We start from the raw sequence: 27,404 nt of genomic DNA on the forward strand, positions 1-27,404 counted from the left end.
CATGTTGAAATCTGTTTATTTCCTGATGTTTACATGAGGCTTAAAATTGTGAAATAAAGGGAAGGATGCCTGCTGACTTTAGTCACCTTAAGAGAAGTGGTAACACACTGAAAATGACAAAAATGATAGTTCAGCCCAGGTCAGGTCAAATGGACATAAGCCAAAGATTTAGTCATTCTGAAGTGCCACATCTTTTTAAGACAACATAATAAAAATGGCCAGGCATTGTGCTAAGTACATTATATATATATGTATACATATATATATACATATATATATATACATCATTTACTCCTTCCAACAATCATAAAAGACAGTTATCATGGGGCGCCTGGGTGGCTCAGTCGTTAAGCGTCTGCCTTCGGCTCTGGTCGTGATCCCAGAGTCCTGGGATCGAGCCCCGCATCGGGCTCCCTGCTCAGTGGGAAGCCTGCTTCTCCCTCTCCCACTCCCCCTGCTTGTGTTCCTGCTCTTGCTGTATCTCTCTCTGTCAAATAAATAAATAAAAAATCTTTAAAAAAAAAAAAAAAGACAGGTGTCATGAGCCCCATTTTACAGATAAAGAAAGTGGGATTTAGAGAAGACAATGCATCTAAGATCAAGCACCCAGATAGTAAGTAGTCCAGCTCTCTAACTCAGGTCTGTTGACTCCGGAAAATTGCTCTGAACCCCTTTGCCACATTGCCTTTTCTGAAAACCAAAGCCCCTGAATAGGAAATAGACCTTATGGATGGGTCATAAGGTGCAGAAGCAACCAAACTTAATCTTGAAGTAATCTTGACCCATGTATAAGAGATGGTTAAGATCCAAATCTCAGATTATTATTCATAGGCACCCAAAACCATTAGTATCAGGCTCTCATCCAGGAAAGGGACAGAACTTCCCCCACTGACCAGCTATTACTTATTTTAAATACCACCCCTTTGAATGATTCTTATTCACATATGATCAAAGTAGGTCATTGGAGATCAATAATATTCTACTTGAGAGCATGTTGGCCAGAAATATTTTTTAACATTTTTGAAGTTTTCGTTACAGAAAATTTCAAATATATCCAAAAAGAGAGAGAAAAGTACAGCTATCCTTCACTCAATGAGTGTAATCCATTCCTAAAAATGTTTCTTCTAAATGAACAAGGAAAACAAACTTAGGTAAGTGTATTAGTTTGCGAAGGCTGCCGTAACAAAGGACTACAGATTGCATGGATGGAACAATAAAAATTGATTCTCTCCCAGTTCTGGTATAATGACAAAAAGTCACAAAAAGCAAAGGAATCGCTGCTTAAAAAGTGGTATCACTTTTTCAAGAGCCACTATGGTGAAAAATCACTAATTGAGCAATTATTAAAGTCTATACAATGAGCCTCCAAGCTTCAAGTCACCCAGCTTCACCTATCAGCCTATGGCCAATCTTCTTCCATTTTTTTTTTTTTTAAGATTTTTTTTATATTTATTTGGCAGAGAGAGACACAGCGAGAGAGGAAACACAAGCAGGGGGAGTGGGAGAGGGAGAAGCAGGCTTCCCGCTGAGCAGGGAGCCCGATGTGGGGCTCGATCCCAGGACTCTGGGATTACGACCTGAGCTGAAGGCAGACGCTTAACGACTGAGCCACCCAGGCGCCCCAATCTTCTTCCATTTATTCCCTCACCCGGTGTCCCCTCCCCACTCACATTATTTTGAAGCAAGTCTATATCATGTTTCATCTATAAATTAGACTTACTTTTAGAAAAGAAACACTGCTCAGCTTTTAACAGATTACATGCAAGCCACAGTGGAGCAAAATTCTACAAGTATTGCCCAATATTACATCAAATTTCCTGATAAAAGAATCGTTCCATACTAAGCATTTATGGTTTAGACATGGTTTCAAAGCTCAACTCTGTCATTATTAGCTGTATGACTTCTGGCAAATTAGGTAGCTTCTCTAAGCCTCAGCTCCCTCACTCAAAAAATAGGGGCTGATAAATGTATTTCATATTGTTGTATTGAGTAAATAAAATAATATATAATGCACTTAGCACAGACGTGGCATCATAAATACATAATAAAGGTAGCTAATTTTTTCTTTCAATGTCTGGCACAGAGTGAATGCTCAATAAAGTGTTACTCACCACACAGCTATTTCATTACTGTGAGGGATTCCTGTGACACATGATGGACCCTGCTGGTATGGTTACCCATGCGTGTTATTGCTGATGAGACTATCTGACTCTAAATCTAGAATCTTCTTCCAGGGATGGATCTTCCCTGGGCACAGCTCAGCTGAGCAGTCCCTCCCCTTCTCCTCACACCCTCAAACTAGTTAAAAGTTGCCCTCAAGGTGATACTTGAAGAAAAGAAAAACAGGTGAAGCAGAAGGAAGAATTCACCAAATTATATGTGAGCAAATGGAAGGTCTGGAAATAGCTCCACATATTAAGCATGAGAAGATTTTCAAAAGCATGGCAGCTATGCAAATACGTTACAACAAAGAAATGAAGAAAATGATAAGATGATAAAACAACAGAATGAGATGAAAAGGGAGACAGAGGAGCACGTGGGTGGCTCAGTCATTAAGCATCTGCCTTCGGCCCAGGTCATGGTCCCAGGGTCCTGGGATCGAGCCCGCATCGGGCTCCCTGCTCGGCGGGAAGCCTGCTTCTCCCTCTCCCGCTCCCCCTGCTTGTGTTCCCTCTCTCGCTTTCTCCCTCTCTCTGTCAAATAAATAAATAAAATCTTTAAAAAAAAAAAAAGGGAGACAGAGGTTAAAGAAACAAATAAAGGGCCAAAGCATACTACTGAAGAACTATTAAGAAAATATAAACTAGAGGAGAAATAATACATATTTCCTGAAAATTGAATTATTAATGCAATAAATAGGCTTTAGTTTTGCTTTTCAACAAATGCAAGGAAAAGTTCAAAGACATTAAAATAAGCAGAGAGAAGATAATAGAAATGGAAGACAGACCAAAACACTCTGACATAATGACAACAGACATCCCTGAAGCAGCAAACCTAACCAATCATACAGAAAAAATTGTTTAAAGTTCCAAAAGAAAATTTCCCTGATGTTAAGAGTCAAATCTGCATATTAAAGGAGCACACATGTTTAAACAATAAAAGATAGAGCACAAACAACATTGAGATACATCCCAGGTGTAACTGAACTTTAAGGATAAACAATTCTTCAGGAAAACAAGCAAGAAAAATAAGTAATTTACAAGGGTTTTTGTTTATTTTTTTGTTTTTGTAAGCCAAGAAGGCTTCAAACTCCCCTGGTCTTATTCTATGCCAGAGGTACTGAAACATCAGTAAACACAAGTTGTCATTCATCTATAATGGTAACAAGCAAACATCTCAAATATGAAAATAAACAAACTCAGGGTTCACATGAACCTTCCTTAGAAAAAATATCCAATGATGACTCAACTGAAAAGGAGATAAATGGAGAAGCCATGGTTAAAGACCACATTCAGTACCTTTTGTCAAAAGACAAAACAGCAGGGTGCCTGGGTGGCTCAGTCGGTTAAGCATCTGCCTTCGGGTCAGGTCATGATCCCAGGGTCCTGAGATCAAGCCCCACATCGGGCTCCCTGCTCCTAGGGGAGCCCACTTCTCCCTCTGCCCCTCCCCCCTCTCATGCTCTCTCTCTCTCTCTCAAATAAATAAAAATCTTAAAAAAAAAAAAAAGACAAAACAGCAATATCCACCAAGTTCTAAGAAAAAAAAAAGTATGACTCAAGATTTTATATCCAGCCAGGCTATTTTTTTGAGGTAATGGAAAGACATTCTCAACACTACAAATACTCAGGGCATACAGCTACTATAATATATTCTTGGGGAAGAGAGGCTACTTGATGATGAAATCCACATAAACCAGAGGGGAATTAAAGCAAAGAACTCAAGAATGAAGAAGAGATGATTAAAAAAAAAACAAAACTGGTACAGAACACTGAATATAGAACAAAGATGATTAACCAACTGTGGAAATTATGGTTACAAAACAGAATGTAAATATTAAAAACCATAACCACATAAAAATGAAATGAACCAACTAGACTCAGCAGAGGAAAGAGGAGATAGAGGACTGTTTAGTGTACTGATGTTCTTAGCTCTCCTAGGAGGGCATGAAAGACACTCTGAAAGTGCAATGTGAAAGTGAAAAAAAAACCCATGATGACTCAAAACTCTCAATGCTTATTAGTTTTTTTCAAACTGTTAGGAGTATCTTTAAAGAACTAATGTTCCTTGTTTTTTTGGCTTTTTTTAAAAGACTTTCTTTATTATTGAGAGAGTGAGCACATGGTTGGGGGGGCGGTGCTGGGCAAACGGAAAAGCAGACTCTCCTCAATGAACAGGGAGCCCAATGCAGGGCTCTATCCCAGGACCCTGGGATCATGACGTGAGCCGAAGGCAGATGCTTAACCGAATGAGCAACCCAGGTGTCCTAAAACTAATGCTCCTTGTAATAAACAAACATTTAAAGTTCAATTCCCTCACTTTCACTTTTGTTACTGCTTCACTTTAGTTCCTTTTTCTTTTGTCAAATTTAAATAGGATTAAAGTAGCACACTGAGAATGATCCCATTCCTGACTAGCAGTCTTTTTTCTGTATGCACATAGGATGTTGGAAGTAATGTTTTCTCTTATGACAAGGGTTAAATGGTAGGTTTAGGGGCAGTTTTTCTTTTTTCTTTCTTTCTTCCTTCTTTTTTTTAGAGACAGAGTGTGCAGGGCGGAGGAGGGGCAAAGGGAGTGGAAGAGAAGCTCAAGCAGACTCTGCACTGAGCTCAAAACCCAACGCAGGGCTCGATCTCATGACCCTGAGATCATGACCTAAGTTGAAACCAAGAATCCAACACTCAACTGACTGAGCCACCCAAGCACCCCAGGGGTAGTTTTTCACTTTTCCCTGTCCTTTGTTATATTCTTCTTCTTCTCCTTCTCCTCTTCCTTCTTTCAAGTGGACCCCCATTATGTGTACAAAAAGAGCAATCGTATTCTAAAATGTAAAAGTGAACAGGGAAAAGAGTTAGGTCAACGCACAGAATCTTTGCCACGATTCACCTGGTTTAACAACCCTAGGTCACATAAATGCTTTCTAAAGAGAAAATACCAGTGGCAAAGAAAATGCCAAGCAAGAAACGGTAGTAAAGATGATAACGGACACGGCAGTAAGAGGGCAATCTGAAAAAGTGGCACAAGCTTTGGTTTGGGAGTCACAGGACCAGAATTCTTGTTCTGGTTCAGGTACTCATGCTTCATGTCACCTTGGATAATCTCCATGTCACCATGGATACATCATTGAACCTTTCTGAGCACCTTGTCCAATATTTCAATATATTCCCATTTCTCATGAAAAAGTAGGAATATGTGTTTTTAGGTATAATATCATGATATTTAAATTCTGGCAACTAACCCCAAATATTTTAAACACTTACAGGCTAAACAGAGCATATCTGAAGTCATATTCAGTGGGTCTACCCTTGGTGACCAACAGCATTCACATACCCCATCAGTGGACAAAGTTGGGCCTAATGGAAGCTTTCCAGGAGTCTGGGGGAGCCAGCTCATACACACTCACAAGAACCAGTTGTGTGGGGGCGCCTGGGTGGCTCAGTTGGTTGGGCAGCTGCCTTCGGCTCAGGTCATGATCCCAGGGTCTTGGGATCAAGCCCCACATCAGGCTCCTTGCTCAGTCGGGAGCCTGCTTCTCCCTCTGTCTGCCACTCCCCCTGCTTGTGCTCTCTCTCTCTCTGTCAAATAAATAAAAATAAAATCTTTTAAAAAAGTAAATTAAAAATAAATTAAAAAGAAGAACCAGTTATGTGATTCAATGACATCACATTGGTAGACTGAAATCAGCCATGGTCACAGTATTTACACCACGGAAATCATAGCTGGTTGTGAAACATTTACTGTAATACCACTGTAGATATCTGTCCCAGCTGATCCTATGGTTTTTGTACTTTATGTCAGAACCAGAAGAAATCTAAGATATTCAGTAAGAAATGAAAAGTTAACCAATCTAGCTAAGGCAAAAAGGGGGGAATTTTTTTTTAATTCAATTAATTAACATATAATGTATTATTTGGTTCAGGGATACAGATCTGTGATTCATCGGTGTTATATAATACCCAGTGCTAATTACAACACATACCCTCCCCAATATCCATCACCCAATTACCCCATCCCCACCCAGCTACCCTACCCCCTTCCCCTCCAGCAACCCTGTTTGTTTCCTATGATTAAGAGTCTCTTATGGTTTGTCTCCTTCTCTGGTTCCGTTTTGTTTCATTTTTCCCTCTCTGCCTTATTTCTTAAATTCCACATATCAGTGAGATCATATGATAATTGACTTTCTCTGACGGACTTATTTCACTTAGCATAATACAAAAAGGGGGGCATTTAATTGAAAAAACTACCAAACCTTAGGGAAACCAGAAATGTGGCCTTCTGATTAAGACAATAAAAGACAGGGGTGCCTGGGTGGCTCAGTTGGTTAAGCATCAGACTCTTGATGAACTCAGGTCATGATTTCGGGGTCATGAGATCAAGCCCCCCATGGCGCTGCATGTTCAGCGCAGAGTCTGCTTGTCCTTCTCCCTCTGCTCTTACCCCCTCCTCCTGCTCACACGCTCTATCTCTCTTAAATAAATAAATAAATAAATAAATAAATAAATAAAATCTTAAAAAAGAAAAAAGACAAGAAAAGACATAGGAGGGTTTGCCACCTAGAATCCCGCTCTCTCCATCACTAGTGTTGGCCTCTCTGTGGGTCATAACTTCCTTCTCTCTTACAGCTTCTCTGTGGCAAGATCAAGACTAGGGGTAGCAAAGAGAAGCGCTTGCTCCCCAAGAGCACAGGTCTGCTGCTGGCACATATGGTTCCTTCTTCCTCTGGGCTGAGGGAGCCCCACACCAGGGTGCACAACAGCTTAGTAGGAAACATAGGCTGGGTTTCAACCCTTACTGGCTCCATCTGGGTGCCTGGGTGCAGTGCACAAATTTCACAACTGTATACAATGGCGCCATATGAACACATTCTCCAAAAGTGGTACTTTTCAATAAGCTTTAGCTAAGATGTTGATGTAATGATGTTAAGAATGTGATGAAAATACAACAGGGAAGGAAGAGTTGGTTTGAAATAGAACTGAAAGCATCCACAGTTAAGCTTGGAAATCCAAGAGAAGGGGGCTTCCCCTCAGCCTCCCCTATTTTATAAACTTTGCATTTGGGAAACAGTTTAGATGTAAGAAAAACTGCAAAGTCAGAGTTCCCATCCCAAGAAATGGAATGACCCAGATGAAATGCTTTTGTAAACTTACTGAAACTTGCAAAAGTATAAACATATGATTTCACTTTCTATTTAGTCCATTAACAACAACAAAAAAAAAGTGAAGGTTGGCTTTAAAGTTCAGAATCTTGTGCTAAATTTGTTCAAAATTGTTTTGAAATAGTCGCCAAGTGGTTACTTCCCCATACTTATCTCCATATAGTATCTTATATTGAAAATAAAGCCAAAGGAAGGAAAAGACTATTAATAATTATGACAAGGGCAGTTCATTCATTGCCTTCATTCATTTGACAAGATTTCCACAGCTTTTGATATGCCCCAAGCATATTAAGGTAGAGGGCAAAGAGTGATGTGGAAGACAAGCACATCTTTACCCTAATGGAGCTTCTAGTTTAATGGAGATAGGCCAAAGATACAAAGGCCTAGAGGACAAGGGAAAGAAACATAAGTTTGTGAAATGGAATGACTGGGTAGGACCTGTGACAAACCGAAAAGAAGCTGTACTAACTAAAGTTCTTCAAGTTTAATTTTAAGAAAAGTAAAACCAAAAAAAAAATCAGAATACATCTGAAGGTACATTAGGCCTATATACTATTTGAAACATTAAGTGAACAATTGCAAAAATAATTATGTAAGTGGAAGTAAAGACTATTTTTTCAAGTTTATGATGCGATGAGGAAGTCTAGTAATGGCCCCTGACTACAATTCCTGAAGAAATTACATTTTCTCAGAGACCTGAATGATTAGTAGAAGTTAGTTAGGCAATAAGGACTGAGGGAAGAAAATTTAAGATAAATATAACAGTAGGGGGGAATAGGATCTTTGAAGCTTCAACATGACTGAAAGCCAGAGAATAAGGGGGAAAAGAGATGAGCTGAAGTTTCAGGGGCGAAATAATGAAAGATTGCACAGGCTGTGTTGAGAATTTCCAACTTACTCTAAAACTAATGAATATTCATTAAAGGATTATAAACAAGAGAGTGATATGCTCCTTCATGTGTGGTTACAGATCTACTCTGGTTGGAATGTGTAGAATTTAATGGAGAGAGTGGTCAAGATTGGATGTGGCTGGAACAGTCAAGACACTAATGCAATAGTTCAGGCGGATGTGTTGGGCTTGGACCAAGGGGCTGATGGTCGAAATGGAGAGATATTTTATCACTGGAATTAGGAATAGCTGTGACAGAAAACTCCAAATTACAGTGACTTGGACAGACAGATGTTTATGTCCCTCTCATATAACTGAAGTCTGTGTAATTGGGTGATGGGCATTAAGGAGGGCACAGGGTGTTATATGCAACTGATGAATCACGAAATTCTACCCCTAAAACTAATAATACACTATATCTTTTTTTTTTAAAGATTTTATTTATTTATTTGAGAGAGAGAATGAGAGAGAGCACATGAGAGGGGGGAGGGTCAGAGGGAGAAGCAGGCTCCCCACTGAGCAGGGAGCCCGATGCAGGACTCGATCCAGGGACTCCAGGATCATGACCTGAGCCGAAGGCAGTCACTTAACCAACTGAGCCACCCAGGTGCCCAATAATACACTATATCTTAACTAAATTGAATTTAAGGGGTTCCTGGGTGGCTCAGTTGTTAAGCGTTTGCCTTCGGCTCAGGTTGTGATCCCAGCGTTCTGGGATCGAGCCCCGCATCGGGCTCCCTGCTCAACAGGAAGCCTGCTTCTCCCTCCCCTTCTCCCACTCCCCCTGCTTGTGTTCCTTCTCTCGCGTGTCTCTCTGTCAAATAAATGAATAAAAATCTTTAAAAAAAAATAAGTTAAAATAAATTGAATTTAAATAAAAGGTTTTTAAAAAAATAACTGAAGTCTGCACATAGTCAACCTAGCATTAGATTAGCAACTCCACAATTACCAAGGACCAGATTCCCTCTCTCCTGTTTCTCAACATGTGACTTGCACCTCCTAGTCCAAGAGGGCTGCTCTAACTCCAGCCATACTGTTTTCATTCCAGCCAACAAGAATGAGAAAGGGAGGGAAAAAGGTATGTCCCCTCCCTTTAAGAGCATTTTTAGAAATGAAACATGATGCTTTTAGTGAAAATTCACTGGACAGAACTTACTCACACGGCCCCATCTGGTTGCAAGGAGTGTTGAGAAATAAAACGGTCACTCTAGAGACTATAGAACCAGCAAAAACTCAAGAGTTCTATGACCAAGGATGAAAAGAACAAACATTTGGGGACAGTCAACATCTTCTGAAATGGAAGTAAAGTTGAGATATATTTTAGAGATAAAATGAACAGGATTTAATGATCAATTTAATGGGGCTTGGGTAAGGAAACAAGAAGAAACAAACCTGACTTCCACTATTCTGTCATAATCAATGGATAAGTGGTATTACCTTTCTGGAAATGGAGAAATGAAAAAAGTAGCAGATTTGAGACAAGGAACAAGAATTAGCTGCTGAGAGCATGTCCATCTAGCCGGCAAAATTATAAGAGAAACGACTTATCAGTGCTCTTATATACCCTTTTAGAGATGTTCTATGCCCACAGATATACAAGCCTGATCCGTGTGCATACACACATGTACACACACACACATACACACACATACACACTTTTTTTAACAAAAATGATAGTTTTCAATTTTCAATTATACCGTTACACATCTTGAATTTTTCACTTCATGTGCCAACAACATAGATTTATGATTTTTTTGGCATTTGATTTTTAAATCAATAGGAAATTAAAAGTAGAGTCATAAATAAAAAATGCAGTAATACTGGTTTTTTATTTACCTATATAATTACATTTGCCCAAGATTTTTATTTCTTTGTATGGCCTATGAAATTGGACCTGAGAACTCCCTTTAACACTTTTTTTTTTTTAAGATTTTAGTTATTTATTTGATGGGAGGAGAGAGAGGGAACACAAGCAGGGGGAGTGGGAGAGGGAGAAGCAGGCTTCCCACAGAGCAGGGAGCCCGATGCAGGGCTCGATCCCAGGACCCTGGGATCATGACCGGAGCCCAAGGCAGATGCTTAACGACTGAGCCACCCAGGCGCCCCTCCCTTATAACACTTCTTGTACAGCAGGTCTATTCTTAACAAACTCTCTCAGCTTTTGTTTATCCGGTAATGTCTTAATTTTTCCTTCATTCTTGAAGGATAGTTTTGCCAGATGTAGAATTCTTGACTTCCCCAACATTTTTTTTTAAAGATCCATTTATTTATTGAGAGAGAGAGAGAGCACACATGTGTGCAGGCGGGCGGAGGGTAGAGGGAGACAGATTCCTCAAGCAGACTCCCACTGAGTCTGATGCAGGGCTTGATCCCAGGACCCAGAGATCATGACCTGAGCAAAACCAAGAGCCAGCCGCTCAACCAACTGAACCACCCAGGCGCCCCTCAAACATTTTAAATATTGCCTTCTGCCTACAAAATTGGTTGTTAGACTTATTAAAAATCCCTTGAACATAATGAGTTTCTTCTCTCTTACTGCTTTCAAGATTCTGTCTTTGTCTTTTGACAGTTTAATTATAATGTGTCTCAGTATGAATTTCTTTGATTTTATCATACTTGGAGTTTGTTGAGCTCCCTGGACATACAGAGTCATCAAATTGGGAAGTTTTTGATCACTATTTCTTTAAGTAATCTCTTTACCTCTTTCTCTGTCTCCTCCTTCTGGGACTCCCAAAACATATTATGTTGGTTGCCTTGATGGTACCCACAAGTATCTTAGGTTCTGTTCACTTTCCTTTTTTTTTTCTGCTCCTCAATATGGATAATTTCAATTGTCCTATCATTAAGTTCACTGATTTGTTTCTTCTCCCTGCTCAATCTGCTGTTGAACCTGTCTAGGGAAATTTTTTTTTCAGTTACTGTAATTTTCAGCTTCAGGATTTCTATTTGGCTCCTTCTTATAATTTCTATTTCTTTACTGATATTTCCATTGTGTTCTTACATTATTTTTCTGTTTTCCTTTAGATCTTTGAGCATATTTAACACTGTCAATTTAAAGTCTTTGTCTAGTAACTCCAATGTCTGGTCTTCTTCATAGTTTCTGTCAGTTTATTTTTGTCTCTTAAATAGGCCATACTTTCTTGCATCTTTGTATAATTTTGTGATTTTTTAATTGAAAATTGTACATTTGAATATTATAATATGGTAACTCTGGAAATCAGACTTTCTTCCTTCTCCAGGGTTTGCTGTTCTTTTTTTTTTTAAGATTTTATTTATTTATTTGAGAGAGAGAATGAGAGAGGGAGCACATGAGAGGGGGGAGGGTCAGAGGGAGAAGCAGACTCCCTGCTGAGCAGGGAGCCCAATGCGGGACTTGATCCCAGGACTCCGGGATCATGACCTGAGCCGAAGGCAGTCGCCCAACCAACTAAGCCACCCAGGCACCTTGGGTTTGCTGTTCTTGATTACTGAAGGCCACAGCTGTCCATCTGTGATTTTTCCAAACTATTTTTTTGTAGAGACTGTATTCCTTGCTGTAGATGGTCACTGATGTCTCTGTTTCTTACCTGTGTTCAGCTAGTCCTTTGAAAGATATTTCCTTGATGCCAGGAGTTAAAACACCAGCCAAACAAAAAATAAACCTCTCTCCCATTCTTTGCAGATCGGTTGTGTTGGGGCACTCTTTTAACACTTAGCCAGGCTTTGGGATGGCTGGGTGGCTCAGTCGTTGGGCATCTGCCTTCAGCTCAGGTCATGATCCCAGGGTCCTGGGATCGAGTCCAGCATCGGTCTCCTTGCTCAGCAGGGAGCCTGCTTCTCCCTCTGCCTGCCACTCCCCCTGCTTGTGCTCACTCTCTCTCTCTCTGACAAATAAATAAATAAAGCTTTAAAAAAAAAAACAAAAAACCTACTTAGCCAGGCTTCTTAAAACTCTGCCTTAGCCTTCACCTGCTATTTGCACCAAGCCTAGAGATAATCCCGAGTTGAAAGATGGGGTCTGCCTGGATCTTCCCTGATGATGTGTCCTGTCTTGGGCATGTATGTGGCTTTCTAGATTCCCCAGTATATACGTGGGCTTTTCTGAATGTCCTAATTTTCCAGAAAAAGCCCCAGCTTTCTTCCTAAGCTGCAGACAGTCTATTGTATGTCTCAACTGTAATCCCAACTGTAGGTTTTTTTATTCACCTTACAATGTCTGAGCAATGTCCACCACTCTTCTGCCCTGAGTAATTTCTGAGTTAGAAGAAACACAAAAACACCTTGTGTTAATCCTTCAGGTAGTCTTCAGAGAGAGTAGAACAGACAAACACAATGATTTGCCAATAAGGGCAGCTCTGCTCTCTCCAGAACCAAGGCCAAAGTCCCACACTGGGAACTTAGGCTGCTATCTTCAAGACTGCCACTTCACCAGGGAGGGGTGGGGCAAGGGCAAGGAAAAATGCCACAGAGACTTCCTACTACTTTCAAGTTCTTTTTCTTAATTCAGCATTTGCTTGGTTGCTCCAAATTTTTTACTATTTTCCAGAGTTCTGACAAAGTTGGCTTTAACAGTTTCTGATTTTTTTTCTTTGTTAATGTTTCTGTGGAGGGATGGGTGTTTGGAGCCGCCTACTCTATGCCAATATCACCTTTCGGTAAGCTTTTCAACTTTGAATTGTGAAATAATTTCAGACTTTAAAAAGAAATTGCAAAGTAGTACAAAAAATTCCTCTACTGTTCCTATAGCTTTCCAAAATGTTAACATCTTTTATGACCACAAAATAATTGATCAAAACCAAGAAATTAGGGGCATCTGGGTGGCTCAGTTGGTTAAGTATCTGCCTTTGGCTCAGGTCATGACCCTGGGGCCCTGGGATCAAGTCCCACGTTGGGCTCCCTGCTCAGCGGGAAGTCTGCTTCTCCCTCTGCCTCTCCCCTCGCTTGTGCTCTCTAAATAAATAAATAAATAAATAAATAAATAAAATTAAAAAAAAAGAAATTAGTATTGATACAATACTATTAGCAAATATACACACCTTATTCAAATGTTTCTAATTACCTTACTAATGATCTTTTTGGGGTCCAGGATGGAATTCAGGATCATTCATTCATTTAGTTTTCATGTCTCCTAAGTTTCCCCAATCTGGGAGAATTCCTATCTTTCTTTGTCTTTCATGACCTTGACAGTTTTGAAGGGCACCATCTAGTCATTCAAAGAATGTCTCTCAGTGATATTTCCTAATGGTTAAATTCAGGTATACATTTTTTAAAAAGAATACCACATAAGTGATATTGTATCCTTCTCATTGCATCATATCAGGAAGCATCTGATGTTGATATTGCAAAGATAGTTTAGAGAGTTCTCAGCCTGTTTCCCTGAATGTCAACATCTTACATAAACATGACATCTTTGTTAAAACTAAAAAATTAACATGGGTTACTAACAATACTATTAACTATAGACTTTACTTGGATTACCAGTTCTTTCACTATCCTTTCTCTATTCCAGGACACAATTCAGGAGCTCACACTGCATCGAGAGGTAGCTCCTTTTTTATGTGAATACTCTTTCACTAACCCATAGCACGGGAGTCTCACCCCTTCCCTCTCCACATTAGAACCTTGATTCATTAATAATATGGTTACCAATGGCTACCAAGTTTCACTTCTCACATCTCCCCACCACAAGAGAGGAACTGCCCATACTTTCTGTGGTTCACTTTCAAAAATCCTAAAGAAGGATTTTGTTTGGATTGACTTGTGACAAATGGCTTCCACTAGAACAATCGGATATGACTGAGAAGGGAGGGTCTCATAATATGACATAGCTACTGGGGGCCTACCCTAAGGAAGCAGAGCTGTTCCTGCAGAAGGGGAATCATTGTAAACTGGGCAATGACCTCACTGATAGTAACCAACTAGCCCAGTGACCTCATTTCACAGATGAAGAAACTGAAATCTGAAGAGATAAGAACTTTCCGAAGGCCCAGAGCTAGTCCTTAGCAAAATGAAGGCTAAACCCAGGCCTCCTAATTCTCAGTCCTAGACATTTGCCTCTACACCCCTAGAACTACCATGATGGTGTGATGGTGGTACTAATCCCAATAAAGAATCTGAAATTACAGGCAACCTCAAAGTTTATCTAGCTCTTATTAATGTACGAATTTCCCTGTGTAACCAAGCTGACTTCAGAGTAATATGTTTATTTTTCTCCAATATTGGGATTTTCCAAAGTCATTCACATTCAGCAGATTAGGATGTAAATTGTTCTATTTAACAAAGAATTGGGCGGAGCAGGGGAGAGGGGTGAGTAGAAAGATATCCATCAACAGGTTTGTTAAACAACCTAGACTAAAACCATATAATAAAATACCATACAATATATATGTGTGTTGACGCAGGACGCTGTTTCACAAGTCTTAAGTGAAAAACCAAATTCAAGTAAAAGGTGTGAATAGTGTAAACGCATTTATGTGGGAGACAAGGGGGACAGCAACTATCACCACACTGTTAACAGTCTTCCATCAATGGCAGGTGGAATTACAGAATATTTTTTAGTTTCTTTATTATACTTTTCTATAATGTTGGAATTTTTAAACAATGAGTATGAACTGAAGACATTCCACTAAGTGAAAGAGGTCAGACACAAAAGATCACAGAGTATATGATTCCATTTGTATGAAATGTTCAGAATAAGCAAGTCCATAGAAACAGAAAGCAGATTAGTGATTGCCAGGGGCTGATGTGAGGGAGGATGGGTGGTGACTGCTTACTGAACATGGGGTGATGAAAATGTTTTGGAAACAGATAAAGGTGAGGCCTGTACATTGTGAATGCACTACCTACCACTGAATTGTACGTTTTTATTTTTTATTTTTATTTTTTATTTTTTTAAAGATTTTATTTATTTATTTGACAGAGAGCACGAACAGGGGGAAGGAGCAGAGGGAGAGGGAGAAGCAGACTCCCCACTGAGCAGGGAGCCTGATGTGGGGCTCAATCCCAGGACCTTAGGATCATGACCTGAGCTGAAGGCAATCGCCACCCAGGCGCCCCGAATTGTACATTTTTAAATGGTTGACTTATGTTCTATGAATTTTGCCTCAATTAAAATAAAGTCTTTTCCTCAAGTGAGGAAATCTCAGTATCCACATATGCTCTACTATAGGCTTTGGGCAAATTGCTTATCTATGCTATGTCAGTTCATCTATAAAATAAAAAGAGTTGAAATACCTGGTCTCTAAAATCCATTGAGGCTCTAGCACTGTGATTCTAGACACATTCAACTTTTATTCATTCTCTTGTAATTCAAGCTGACTGCATAAGCTATTTTTCTGACATCATATTGCTGACCTAATATTAAGAGGAAAGAAGAGGTAAACCACTGCTTTCAAAGATCACAAATGTATAGATTCATCCAAGCCCAGTAATGAATGGCAAGTGATCACAGAAACGTGGGAGCAAGAAAGTCAGAGAAGTTAAGTTAATAATCACAGGTAACATGTAATGAGTATCTTCCATAGGCCAGCTACTGTGTTAGATGCCTTATGAATATTATTCATACTTTCACAGGCAATCCTTAGAAGAAAACCATAAAGCTCCAAAAGGGTAAGTAACTTGCCCAAGAACACACAACTAGTAACAGGCAAAGTGGTGTTGAAACTCAGGTCTATTTATACTCCAAAGTCCATGTTCCTTCCACTTATTCATGCTGTTTTCCAAAAAGAGAAAGCACTCAAGGAAAATGACCTGGTGCCGAAGGCAAGGAAAGGTAAAAGCAAACTGGAAAGAAAAGACAAAAATGAAAAGGGAATGATTAATGAAAATCCAGGATCAGCCCTAGGGTTGAGAGTGGATCCTCCCTAGGCCAATGTTCATCCTGATCCTCTGGTATGCCTTCTGTATAATTATGACAAACTCTGTTCTTTTACCATAATCTGCTAAAAACAAAGTTTCACTGACTTTAAAGAATCTTACACCTATATTTCCATGAAGGGAGGTCTAAAAATCATTGAATTGAATATTACTGATTGGATATTATTTTGTCCTTCCATTTTAACAAAGAAAGGAGGTAAACAGAAGAAGAAGTAGCTTCCAAAATAAAGGAGAGATTAAATAAAAAGAATTAGAATCAGTTGAAAGAATAAATGATATTTGGAAGATAAAATAAAGAAAGCAAGTGTACAAGTCACTAAGATAAAGACTCAAAGAATCAAATACAATTACTATCGAGTAATTTTAAAGCAGTGAGGGAGCAGTAGAGACCAGCTATGGTTTTCCCAGCATGAGAAGTTGCATGATAAAGGACATTTAAAGTTTTGGGGACAGGGGGCAAAGCATGTCCCAGATCTTCATTTGCAAAGAACACCAGACCGCTGACTGGTGAAAGTCACTTAGCAAAAATCAGGGAAGAGCCAGTAGACAAACTGGCTGGTGAGTCTGGAGGGAATGATTACTTCATTATGGAACCAAAGAGGGAAATGGAAAAGGGAAGGTGGTCAACACTCTAAGAATGGCAGGTTTGACCATCAGCCAGAAGAAAAATGTTTTAGAAATAAGGTAAACCTAAAAACTCTCTCTTAAGTGAACCAGTTTTCAAATCAAACTCATCAAGTAAGGAAGGAAGTCCTCAATAAGGGAAAGAGAAAAAACAAAGAGCCAGAAAAGACCACTACATGTGATTGGACAGGTTTTCATTGCTTGAGGCAGCCCAGTCAAGAAACTACCAGATCTGAAATCTAAACCACACGGCTGCTCATCAAGCTGGCTTCCTATAGGGCTAGAGCCTGGAGCCTATCCATCCAGACTGGAAAGGAAGAAGTAAAATTATCTGTATCCACAAACAGTATGATCAGATATGTAGAAAAGACTAAGGAATCTACCAAGGAATCTAATAAAACTAACAGCAAGTCACAGAATACAAAATACAAAAATCAATTATATTTCTATATACAAGCAACAAAAATTTGGAAATGAAATTTTTTAAGTTCATGTACAATAGCATCCAAAAACATAAAAAACAATAGCTGTCCAGGGGGCAACCTGGGTGGCTCAGTCAGTTGGACATCCGACTCTTGATTTGGGCTCAGGTCATGATCTCAGGGTCATGGGATTGAGCCCCACATCAGGCTCTGTGCACTCAGCGGGGAGTCCGCTTGGGATTCTCTCTCCCTCTGGCCCTCCGCCCCACAATCTCTGTCTCTCTCTCTAAAATAAATAAATAAATCTTTAAAAAAAAATAAATAGGGCGCCTGGGTGGCTCAGTTGATTAAGCGACTGCCTTCGGCTCAGGTCAGGTCATGATCCTGGAGTCCCGGGATCGAGTCCCGCATCAGGCTCCCTGCTCAGCAGGGAGTCTGCTTCTCCCTCTGACCCTCCTCCCTCTCATGCTCTCTGTCTCTCATTCTCTCTCTCGCAAATAAATAAAATCTTAAAAAAAAAAATTAAAAAAAATAAAATAAAATAAAATAAATAAATAATAGCTATCCAGGATTCTCTAAGGTTAAAAATGAAAGTGAATACTTTCTTTAGCCTAATAAACACTCAGCTCTCATGGTAACTATTGTGTTAGTCATGAGATAGGGAATAAGAGAAGGAGGGAAGAAGAGGGGACTGACATTTGTTTGAACTTTCATTTTGGGGTTGTCAAGTCAAGAAATCAGAACAGATCAAGGCAGAAGGATAAAGATCAGCTAAGTGATTCTGGAACTCAGCCTTCCATGTCCATAGCCTTAATTTTATAAAAATCAAGCGTTTCAGTATCCAGAACATGCCATTGAGACTCTGGGAGTAGAAAAGATGAACGTGAGGAAGTCTTTTAGTCTGATTAAAAGATAATTTTCTTGTTACAAAGATGCAACGAAGATCAGAGGCGCCTGGGTGGCTCAGCTGGTTAAGCATCGGGCTCTTGGTTTCTACTAAGGTCATGATCTCATGGGTTGTGGGATTGAGCCCATCAGCTCCACGCTCAGTGGGGAATCTGCTTGTAACTCTCTCCCTCTGCCCCTCCCCCCACCCGCTCATGTGTGCTCTCTCAAATAGATAAAGAAATATTAAAAAAAAACACACACACACACAGGGGCACCTGGGTGGCTCAGTCGGTTAAGGTCTGCCTTCAGCTCAGGTCATGATCCCAGGGTCCTGGGATCGAGCCCCGCATCGGGCTCCTGGCTCCGGGGGGAGTCTGCTTCTCCCTCTGTCTGCCGCTCCTCTGGTCATGCTTGCACACTCTTTCTCTCTCTCGCTCTCTCTCTCTCTCCCTCTCTCTGTCAAATAAGTAAATAAATAAATAAACCTTTAAAAAAAAAAGACATAACTAAGATCAGATTTCTCTTTCCTCTGCGACCACTGACTTACAAAAAATAAGTAAGGCAAAAATAAGCTATAACTGCTAGTCCCATTCTCTCTGTGCCTAGTAGGAAGAAAAGGTGAGGCCCCTACTCCAAAAGTAGTGAAGAAGGTTATAGCTTCTCATTGCTTCAGTCAGGACTTGCCATCCATTTAAAAGGATAGGTATTGTTACAGCCATCTGTGGGCTCCTAAGAAACCAATCTCCCTCATCTCATCTGGGGAGGTCCAGAAATTCGGCCAGCAGATCCCAACTGGCCTAACAGTGGCTTCACAGACTGGGTGTAGTCCTACCAGCTTTTGCTGCCCCAAGGATAAAATCATGGGTTATCCCACTTTGGGGGTTAAGCAGGATATTATGACTTACTGAGAGTGGTCAGATATTAAGGAGCTGGTCTGCCCATGCTCAAGTCATACATTGAGCCTTTAAAGATTCACCACTCAGAGCCAAGGACAATCTTATATTTCAGGTATTGCACATTCAGGTATTCAGCATTTGCCCCTAAATTCAAATTGTTGCACTATAATCAAATTGCATTTGCCTGATTCAACTAATTCAGGAGACAACATGGAGACTAATCTCATTTAAAATGGCAGACGCATGGGCATCATAGCCTGAAAAGGGACATGTGTCTCAATCCTGGCCAATGGGACCTGGGTAGGAGCAGATATCTGCAGGCAAGCTCCTAGGAAGTTTTCCTTCATGATCAAAAGAGAAGCTTGACGATTTGGGGTAGGAGAGCCTCTTTTGGACACTTGGAGATGGTTGTCTATAATGTGATGCCTGGAACTATAGCAGCCATCTTGAAACCACGAAAAGGATAAGTTGAATAAAACAGAGCAGAGAAAGTGTCTGTGCCCAAGACTGCTAAGGCACTGCCCAACCTGGGAATACCCTATCTTTAGGTATCATATTCTAGAATCATAAACAATAAATATAAGCCATCTTCTAGTGAGCATTCCGAAAACATCCTAACTGATGCACAGGTCAGTAAGAAAAAGACAACAGAAGACTGGATAAAGGATACAAACAGAAAACTCACATGAGAGGAAATGCAGATAGTCAAAAAACATCCTAAAAGATGCTCAACTTTGCTAATAATAAAAAAAAAAAAACACCAATGAACAAGTCTTTTTTGCCCAGTAGATTTATAAAATTTAGTAATACTAGAGTTGGTAAGTATTTGAGGAAACAGGGCTCCTCAGGTTTCTGAGTAGATTGCAAACCGGTACACTGGTACACTCTTTAGCATAGTTTATTAAAATTTGAAATGTGCATACCCTTCGCCCAGCAATTCTACAGAAATACTCACACACACACACAAAGATGTTTGCACAAGGATGTTCGATATTGCACTATTAAGCCAAAAAAAAAAACAACCTTAAACAGTCCAAAGTTCATGAGTAAGGAATTAAGTAATTTATAATCCACTCTACTGTGGAATAGCCACAGTCGTACAAAATAATGGGCTAAATCTGTGTACAAGGGCATTTGAATCTATTCAGGATATACTGTTAAGGAAGACATTCAAGTTGCAGAAGAATAGTTATGCATTCCATTCTCATTTTTCTTGTTAAGTAAAATGCTTTTAATTTTTTTTTTTTTTAAGATTTTATTTATTTGCGAGAGAGAGAATGAGAGACAGAGAGCATGAGAGGGAGGAGGGTCAGAGGGAGAAGCAGACTCCCTGCTGAGCAGGGAGCCCGATGCGGGACTCGGTCCTGGGACTCCAGGATCATGACCTGAGCCAAAGGCAGTCGCTTAACCAACTGAGCCACCCAGGCGCCCCTAAGTAAAATGCTTTGATATGTACTGAAATAAATCTGGGACAGTATATAACAAAGAATTATCACTAGGAGGTTGATATGAAGCCCTTCAACTTTATATATTTCTGTGTTTAGGAGTGTGTGTGTATGCATGTGTTTATGTATTTATTGCTTTTGCAATTAAAAAAATATTTTAAGCTAATCAAGCAACAGAAAGACCTGGTCTTCCATTAGCATTCACTACTGTCCTAAGAGAACTATAGCCAAACGTCTCAATTCCTCTCAGATAACATGGAGCCCAAGATGCTAGATCCAGCCTGGGAAGCTGTCTCCTGTGCTTGAGGGTGACATGAAGCTGGCCCTGTGGCCATGAAAGGGAGTTCCAAAGACAGCATCCAGGAACAAAAGCTAAAGAGATAGCCAAAGAGCTCACCCCAAGGGGCCAGGCAGAGAGGCGAAATCCACTGGATGAGAACCTCTGACACCAACCCAAAGCCAGCTGGCCCTGAATGGAGGGTGGTTGTGGCTCTGGAGTGATCTTCTGAACAGCTGAGGTGAAGTGTGGCTCACAGGGCATCTGCCACCTCAGAAGCCGGAAGGGAGGAAACCATGAGGTAGGGAACCATCAGTGAATAACCCAAGTATAAAGAAGCAATAAAGCATTATGCTTGTTTTAATTTCCTATTTAGGATGGTTTCAGATTTTAAAAAAGGAAAAGAGAAAACATTTACCTTCTTAAATTATAGTTTTTTAGGTGTAACTTAATTTCTTTCCAGTCATAGGTCTGTGAAAATTTGCATACTGCGTTGATGCAAATAATTTTTTTAAGAGTACCTCATTATACTCCACTGGCTTGGAGGGATTTTATAGAATCAAGCCCATCTGTCTTCCTTTGACATTTGATTTTGGTAAATGATCATCAGATGCGAGAGTTGCTGAAAGATGGCGCCCCCGACTCCTGAAGCTTTGGGCTGGGAGGAAGAAGATCCCTTCAACATTTCTATCCCCCGAAAGCAGTTTGTCTGAGCCCTCCAGGGCAGTCAGCCATCGCCCGATGCAGCCAAGCTGGGTGAGAAGTCCTTTTTAGGCAAGACATTAAAAGGAGTTGGCTGAGCAGATCTAAAACCCTTGGTCAACAGGGCGGAGCCAGCCCTGGGCAGAAGTATTACTTCACAGTTGCATCGGCTTCCTGTGGCTGCCAATAGAGGCCGCATCTGGCGGCCAGCCCACCGCAGAGAAGAGGGAACTCCTCGGAGAAGAAACTAGCAATGAGGCCCCAAAGGTGGAAGTGCAGCCTGAGAAACTTGAGCGAGCCTGGGACTGCGCCCCCAGCTTGCCTGGCCACTCTGCAGAGCGTGGCGCGGCCCGCGGTTTCCCGGGGCTTCATAAGACCCACGTGTGCCCTCCGTGGTGCGCCCGGGTCCACAGGCGCGTCCTCCACGTTACTTAATCCCTATCGTTTATCCCATATCATAAGGCTATGAGGCAGGTGCTATTATTGTTCCATTTTTCAGACGGAGAAGCTCACAGAGGTAAAATAACTTGCCCCAGGACAGACAACCAGGAAACAGAGAAGCCCGGCTTCAAGGCCCCTGTGCAGCCCGTCCAGAGAGTGGACCGTGACCACAGCACCTTCAGCTTTCAAGTGAAAATCAAGACGATGAGGTAAAAGTTAGTGCTGCCTCCAACTGACGCTGGGGATTGGAGCAATCTTGTCTCCTCCCTTGTAGGTAATATTTTGGGTTTCCTTCCTTGCACACAACCAGGCAAATGACTGCAATTCTAAAAAGAGATAAATATAAAAACAAGAAGTGAAACACTGCAGACACCTGAAACCCGACCATTTCTGCAAGTTCGAGCTAGCGGAGCCGCCGCGCAACAGAAATAGTTCTGTCCTGTTTAGATAGGCTTTGTTTTGCTACATGGCTGCATATGCAGTGAAGTGATATCAAGTCCTGAGGGTCCACTCCTTTGATGAGTTAAACACACAAAGGCCTACATTTTGATGTAATCTGATAGCATATAGTTCAGTCCTAGACAAACTGCAACTGTGAGGAAGTGATAAACCCAACTTCCTGCACAGAGCTGCCTGAGATAACACTTTCCATGGACTGGAAGAAAAAAAAGAGAGAGAGAGACATGATTGCTACAGAATTTTAAAAGAACGATTCCATTCTTAATAAATAAGCCCTTTTCCATGGGGCTCCAGCAACAGCTAAGTAAAACTGACTGCAGTCAGGTGACTGTGTAGTATTTCCACATATGACTTAGTTCTGGCTTTTATTCATTGACGATACCGGTCACTGGAGAGTCACTTGATCTTTCTCTTAAGGATACTTTAGTTCAAACTTGAAATCTCAGGTATCTTCTTGTCCAGGAGAACATCCCTGCAGTTGACCAAGAACTCACATTGGGGGAACTCACATTGCATCCCACGGAGTCATTAAAGAGGTTGACTCAGTCTGGATAAACACACACTGGAAATGTTGCCAACTTACTGAAGGACCAATAGCTCTTTCCACGATGCCAGCACAAGGTCAGGGAGGTAGTTTCACTAAGTGGGTCTCATAAATTGTGTCATATATAAACAACCATTAAGAGCTGACTGTGCTGGGAATTTTCTGTGAGTGCATTCACTCATTCACTAATTTGGCAAATAGTTATTGAGTGCCTACTGTGTGCTAGGAAATACAAGAGCAAACAAAGAAAGAAATAGCCCCTTCCCTCAAGGACTAGTTAGGGAGACAGATATTACACTAAACATACAAATACGTGTAAATCAAAAACATATTGAATGCTCTGAAGAGAAAAGGACAGGGTGGCCTGATTTTGGTTTTGGATGGAGTGGTCACCTCCCTAATGATGTGATATTTCGGCCTGAGTCATCCAAGCTGACCAAGAGTGAGGGAAGAGAGTTTCAGCAGAGAAAACAGGCCATATCAAGGTCCTGAGTTAGGAAAGAACATGGTGCCTTCAGGAGCTAAAGGAAGGCCATGTGTCCAGAATAAATTAAACGAGGAAGAGAGAGGCTTATGACATAAGCCTGGAAAGTACAGAGGAGCCAGGTCAGGCAGGGGCCTTGCAGGCCATGGAAAGGAGTTTGGCTTTATTCTGAGCACACTGGGGATCATTCCACAAAACACCACTAAATCTCTAATAGTGTTTTGCTTCTATACTATTTTCTAGGCAAGGATCTCCGAGTAATGCAGCAGCCCTAACATTCTTTGGGGGAAATTGTGAGATAAAATATCCACAAGTAATTTAGAGCATCAAAGGTATTCCCCTTAGTTCAGCCAGTTCAGCCAAGCTACAAACTGGGATAGAAAAAAAAAAAATCAGGATGATAAAAAATTAACGAATCCCATGTCATTTCATTATTTTAATATGATTACAGAGTCACATGGTAGCACTCTATAGATAGACTGGCCATTTGGACCAATCCTCTTGTTTTACAAGAGAAGAAAATAAGGCCCAGAAATGGACTTTGGAGATTCCTTTGCTGCAGTCACTGGGATGGGAACGTGAATGTGCTGGTGCTGAGAACCTCACCAGCCTGTCACTGAAAATGGATCTGAAAAACTGGACTACGAACATGCAAAACCAGTTTCAAGTTTTCCCTCCTTAGGGCTTCTTAATGTGTTGGTTTTATCCCACAGTTAAGTGATTTAAAGAGCCTTAAAGCACAGGTTAGAAAAAGTCATCTTTTCCTCTTGTGTGTATTTCCAAGTCCAGACCCTTGTGTTTCTGAGAACCTACTCTGTGTCAACCCCACTGGCTACCTGGACCTCAACTCTAGGGGTTTTGAAGTACTGAGTATGATTAGAGATTTGCTTTTCATTCTGAGGCTCCCGACAAGAGATCCTGGCTTCCTTCAAGTGAAGTTACAGAACTTGCTGGTTTGAGATTGAATCATGTTATTAAAAAAAGGATGGACAACTCCAGAACCAGTGAGACATTACCTTTGCTTTTCTGACAGTTTTCCACTTGGGCTGACTGAATTCCTGCTATGTAGCAGCTTTCCGACCTCGGTACCGTTTCACTTTGTTGACCTCACATAAAACTCCCTACCTCTCTGGGCTTCTGCTTCTCTTCAGATGATGCCTGAGAACCTTGCATGCCCAACATTCTCTGTGTCCAAGACAAATCAAAAAAAGGTTAGAATCTTGACAGAAAATGCCCTTAGTACCATCACTTTAGGATAGAAGGAAGGAAAAAGGGGGGGAGGGAGGGAGGGAGAGAAGGAGAAAGTGGGAGGAGGAGAGGGAAGGAGGGAGGGAGGTAAGGTAAAAAGGAAGGAAAAGAGGGAAGAAGTCATTAGTGAACAAACTAAGGAAGGAAAAAGGGAAAAAAGCTTGCTTTCCAAACCTCTCTGCAACCTTAATAGAAATATATTGGGCTTGAGTTGTGAATAAGTTATTGCTTATTTAGCCATCAAAACACAGACCAGTGGGGTATACCTAAGCACCCGGTGCAGATTTTGACTCTGGGTATCTTATGCGTCAGCAACCTCTGTTTAAGAAAACAAATGAAGTTTCAAGAAAAAAAAACTGTTAGAGAAGAGTGATGCTTTTTTTCTTTTAAATTTGAAATACTTTATATTGCAAAGATTTTGTGAATCGGTGACGTCTATGAAAATCTCTTAGCCCAGAGCCTAACACTTAGTAAATGCTCAGTAACTGTTATATAATGCTCATACTATGGAAAACCAGAAAGCCCAAAATCCAGACCTCTGAATTGCTATGTGATTTAAGCAGGTGTCTCCACCTCTCTGAATTTGTCTTCTAAATTTGTAAGAGGAATGGTTTGGATTGAATTGAATGAGGTGGTATTTAGGGTTTTTCCAGTTCCTGTTCTCCAAGTCTGTTTCTAATGGGTTAGGGCACCCATGTTTGAGTTGAACATTAATATCATTTTAATGAAAATAATTTCAGGGCACTGGGGTGGCTCAGTGGGTTAAGCATCCGACTCTTGATTTTGGCTCAGGTCATGATCTCCAGGTCATGAAACTGAGCTCCTTGTGGGGTTCTGCACAGGGAGTGGAGCCTGCCTGAGATTCTCTCCCTCTCTCTTTCTCCCTCTGCCTTCCCTCCCATCTTCCCTCCCAAAAGAAGGAAAAGAAAATAATTTCTTTCTCACATCATATAATATTTTTTAAACTTTTTTTAAAAGATCTTTTTCATTTATTTGAGAGAGAGAACACAAGCAGGGAGGAGAGGCAGAGGGCAAGGGAGAAGGAGACCCCCCACTGAGCAGGGAGCTCCATGCAGGGCTCCATCCAGGGCTCCATGTGGGGCTCCATGCAGGGGCTCTACACGGGGCTCCATGTGGGGCTCAATCCCAGGACCCTGGGATCATGAGGTGAGCTGAAGGCAGACGCTTAACCGACTGAGCCATCCAGGCGCCCCATCTCACGTCATATTATAAAGCACCTACATAACTGCACAGATTTTGGAGCATTAAAATTAAAGAGAAGTAAATGGAATTAACATTTGCTTAAAGGACCAATCGTAAGGTCAAATTTTGGGCAACTAATTAAAATGTAAATCCTCGGGATGCCTGGGTGGCTGTCGGTTAAGTGTCTGCCTTCTGCTCAGGTCATGATCTCAGGGTCCTGGGATCGAATCCCACATTGGGCTCCCTGCTCAGCAGGGAGCCTGCTTCTCCCTCTGCTTGCCGCTCCCCCTGCTTGTGCTCTTTCTCTCTCTGATAAATACATAAATTAAAAAAAAATCTTGGGGGTGGGCACCTGGGTGGCTCAGTCATTAAGCGTCTGCCTTCGGCTCAGGTCATGATCCCAGGGTCCTGGGATCGAGCCCCACATCAGGCTCCATGCTCTGCGGGAAGCCTACTTCTCTCCCTCTCCCTCTCTCCCTGCTTGTGTTCCCTCTCTGTCAAATAAATAAATAAAATCTTTGAAAAAAGAAAAAAGAAATGTCAAGCTAGGGATTCTGGTCCTAATACTGCACTGTGATATTTGGAGGATCTCAGAGTTTGCCCAAGCTCTGCTGGCTCTTAATTCAATCACAACATCTGCTCAAAACTCAGGACTTCCTACAACTGGATTTTAAACACCCCTAGGAGACTGCCATTTCCTTGAGGGCTTCTCTTCAAGTAAAAATGTTTTTGCCTCCCAAATTGAGTCAACACATCTGTTCCTACCTATCTTAAAAGCTTCATCAATTCAATAATTGTCCAAAAGGAAGAGGGAAAAAAAAAAAAGCTATTGTGTGATGAAAAATTTTGGCAAATCTTATGAAAACACATTCTTAAAACATCTCTCATTTCTGAGAAACAAAGTAAAATGTATGAATTGTTTTTTGTTTCATGACTAACAAAATGATTCATTGCTACAATGAGGTATTTTGACCATATCTACATAAAACAAGTATGAACATTCAATTGAAAAAATAAAAATAACTCAATTAGAAAAATAAACTTTGAGTACCTCCTCTCTAAAAGGCACTGAACTTGGCCTCAAAACACTAGGGCAAGTTGTCATGCTCAAGTTTCAGCTATTTAGGTGTTAGCTGTAGTTTCTATGCACTGAGAAGTTTCTTTACAACTCCTCTGTGCTAACACAGTAGCCACCCGCCACATGTGGCTACTGAGCTCTTGAAATATGGCCAAACTGAGATGTTTTGTAAGAGTAAAATACACACTAGATTTAGAAGACTTAGAACAAAGAGAGAATGTAAAATGTTTCATTAATTTTATATCAATTATATATTGAAATGACACTATTTTGAGTATATTGTGTTAAAAATATATTGTTGTCTTAAATTCATCTGTTTCCTTTCACCTTTTTAATGTAGCTATTAGAAAATCTAAAATTACAGGGGCGCCTGGGTGGCTCAGTCGTTAAGCGTCCGCCTTCGGCTCAGGTCATGATCCCAGAGTCCTGGGATCGAGCCCCGCATCGGGCTCCCTGCTCCGCAGGAAGCCTGCTTCTCCCTCTCCCACTCCCCCTGCTTGTGTTCCTGCTCTCGCTGTGTCTCTCTCTGTCAAATAAATAAATAATCTTTAAAAAAAAAAAAAAAGAAAATCTAAAATTACATATATAACTTGAATTTGGTTCACATTAAATGTCTTTGGGGAACTTCTGGCTTA

General features: G+C 40.8%; 1 protein-coding gene across 2 annotated transcripts in view; it reads right to left on the bottom strand.

Annotated features, from left to right (window-relative positions):
* Positions 1-27,404, bottom strand: part of EXOC6 (exocyst complex component 6) — a 324,809-nt gene that overhangs the window by 246,362 nt on the left and 51,043 nt on the right. The window contains exon 1 of one of the 2 annotated variants that reach the window (XM_081823817.1): positions 5,491-5,510. The exons of the other annotated variant lie outside the window; for it this stretch is intronic. Within the exon in view, the coding sequence (XP_081679943.1) occupies positions 5,491-5,495 (5 nt within the window). The 5' untranslated portion in view covers positions 5,496-5,510. Of the gene's footprint in view, positions 1-5,490; positions 5,511-27,404 lie in introns of those variants that run through there. 2 annotated transcript variants of the gene reach the window in all.

The sequence above is a fragment of the Leptonychotes weddellii genome, chromosome 6 (genome assembly GCF_054177405.1).
Source record: "Leptonychotes weddellii isolate Sample4059 chromosome 6, ASM5417740v2, whole genome shotgun sequence".
Lineage (NCBI taxonomy): Eukaryota > Metazoa > Chordata > Mammalia > Carnivora > Phocidae > Leptonychotes > Leptonychotes weddellii.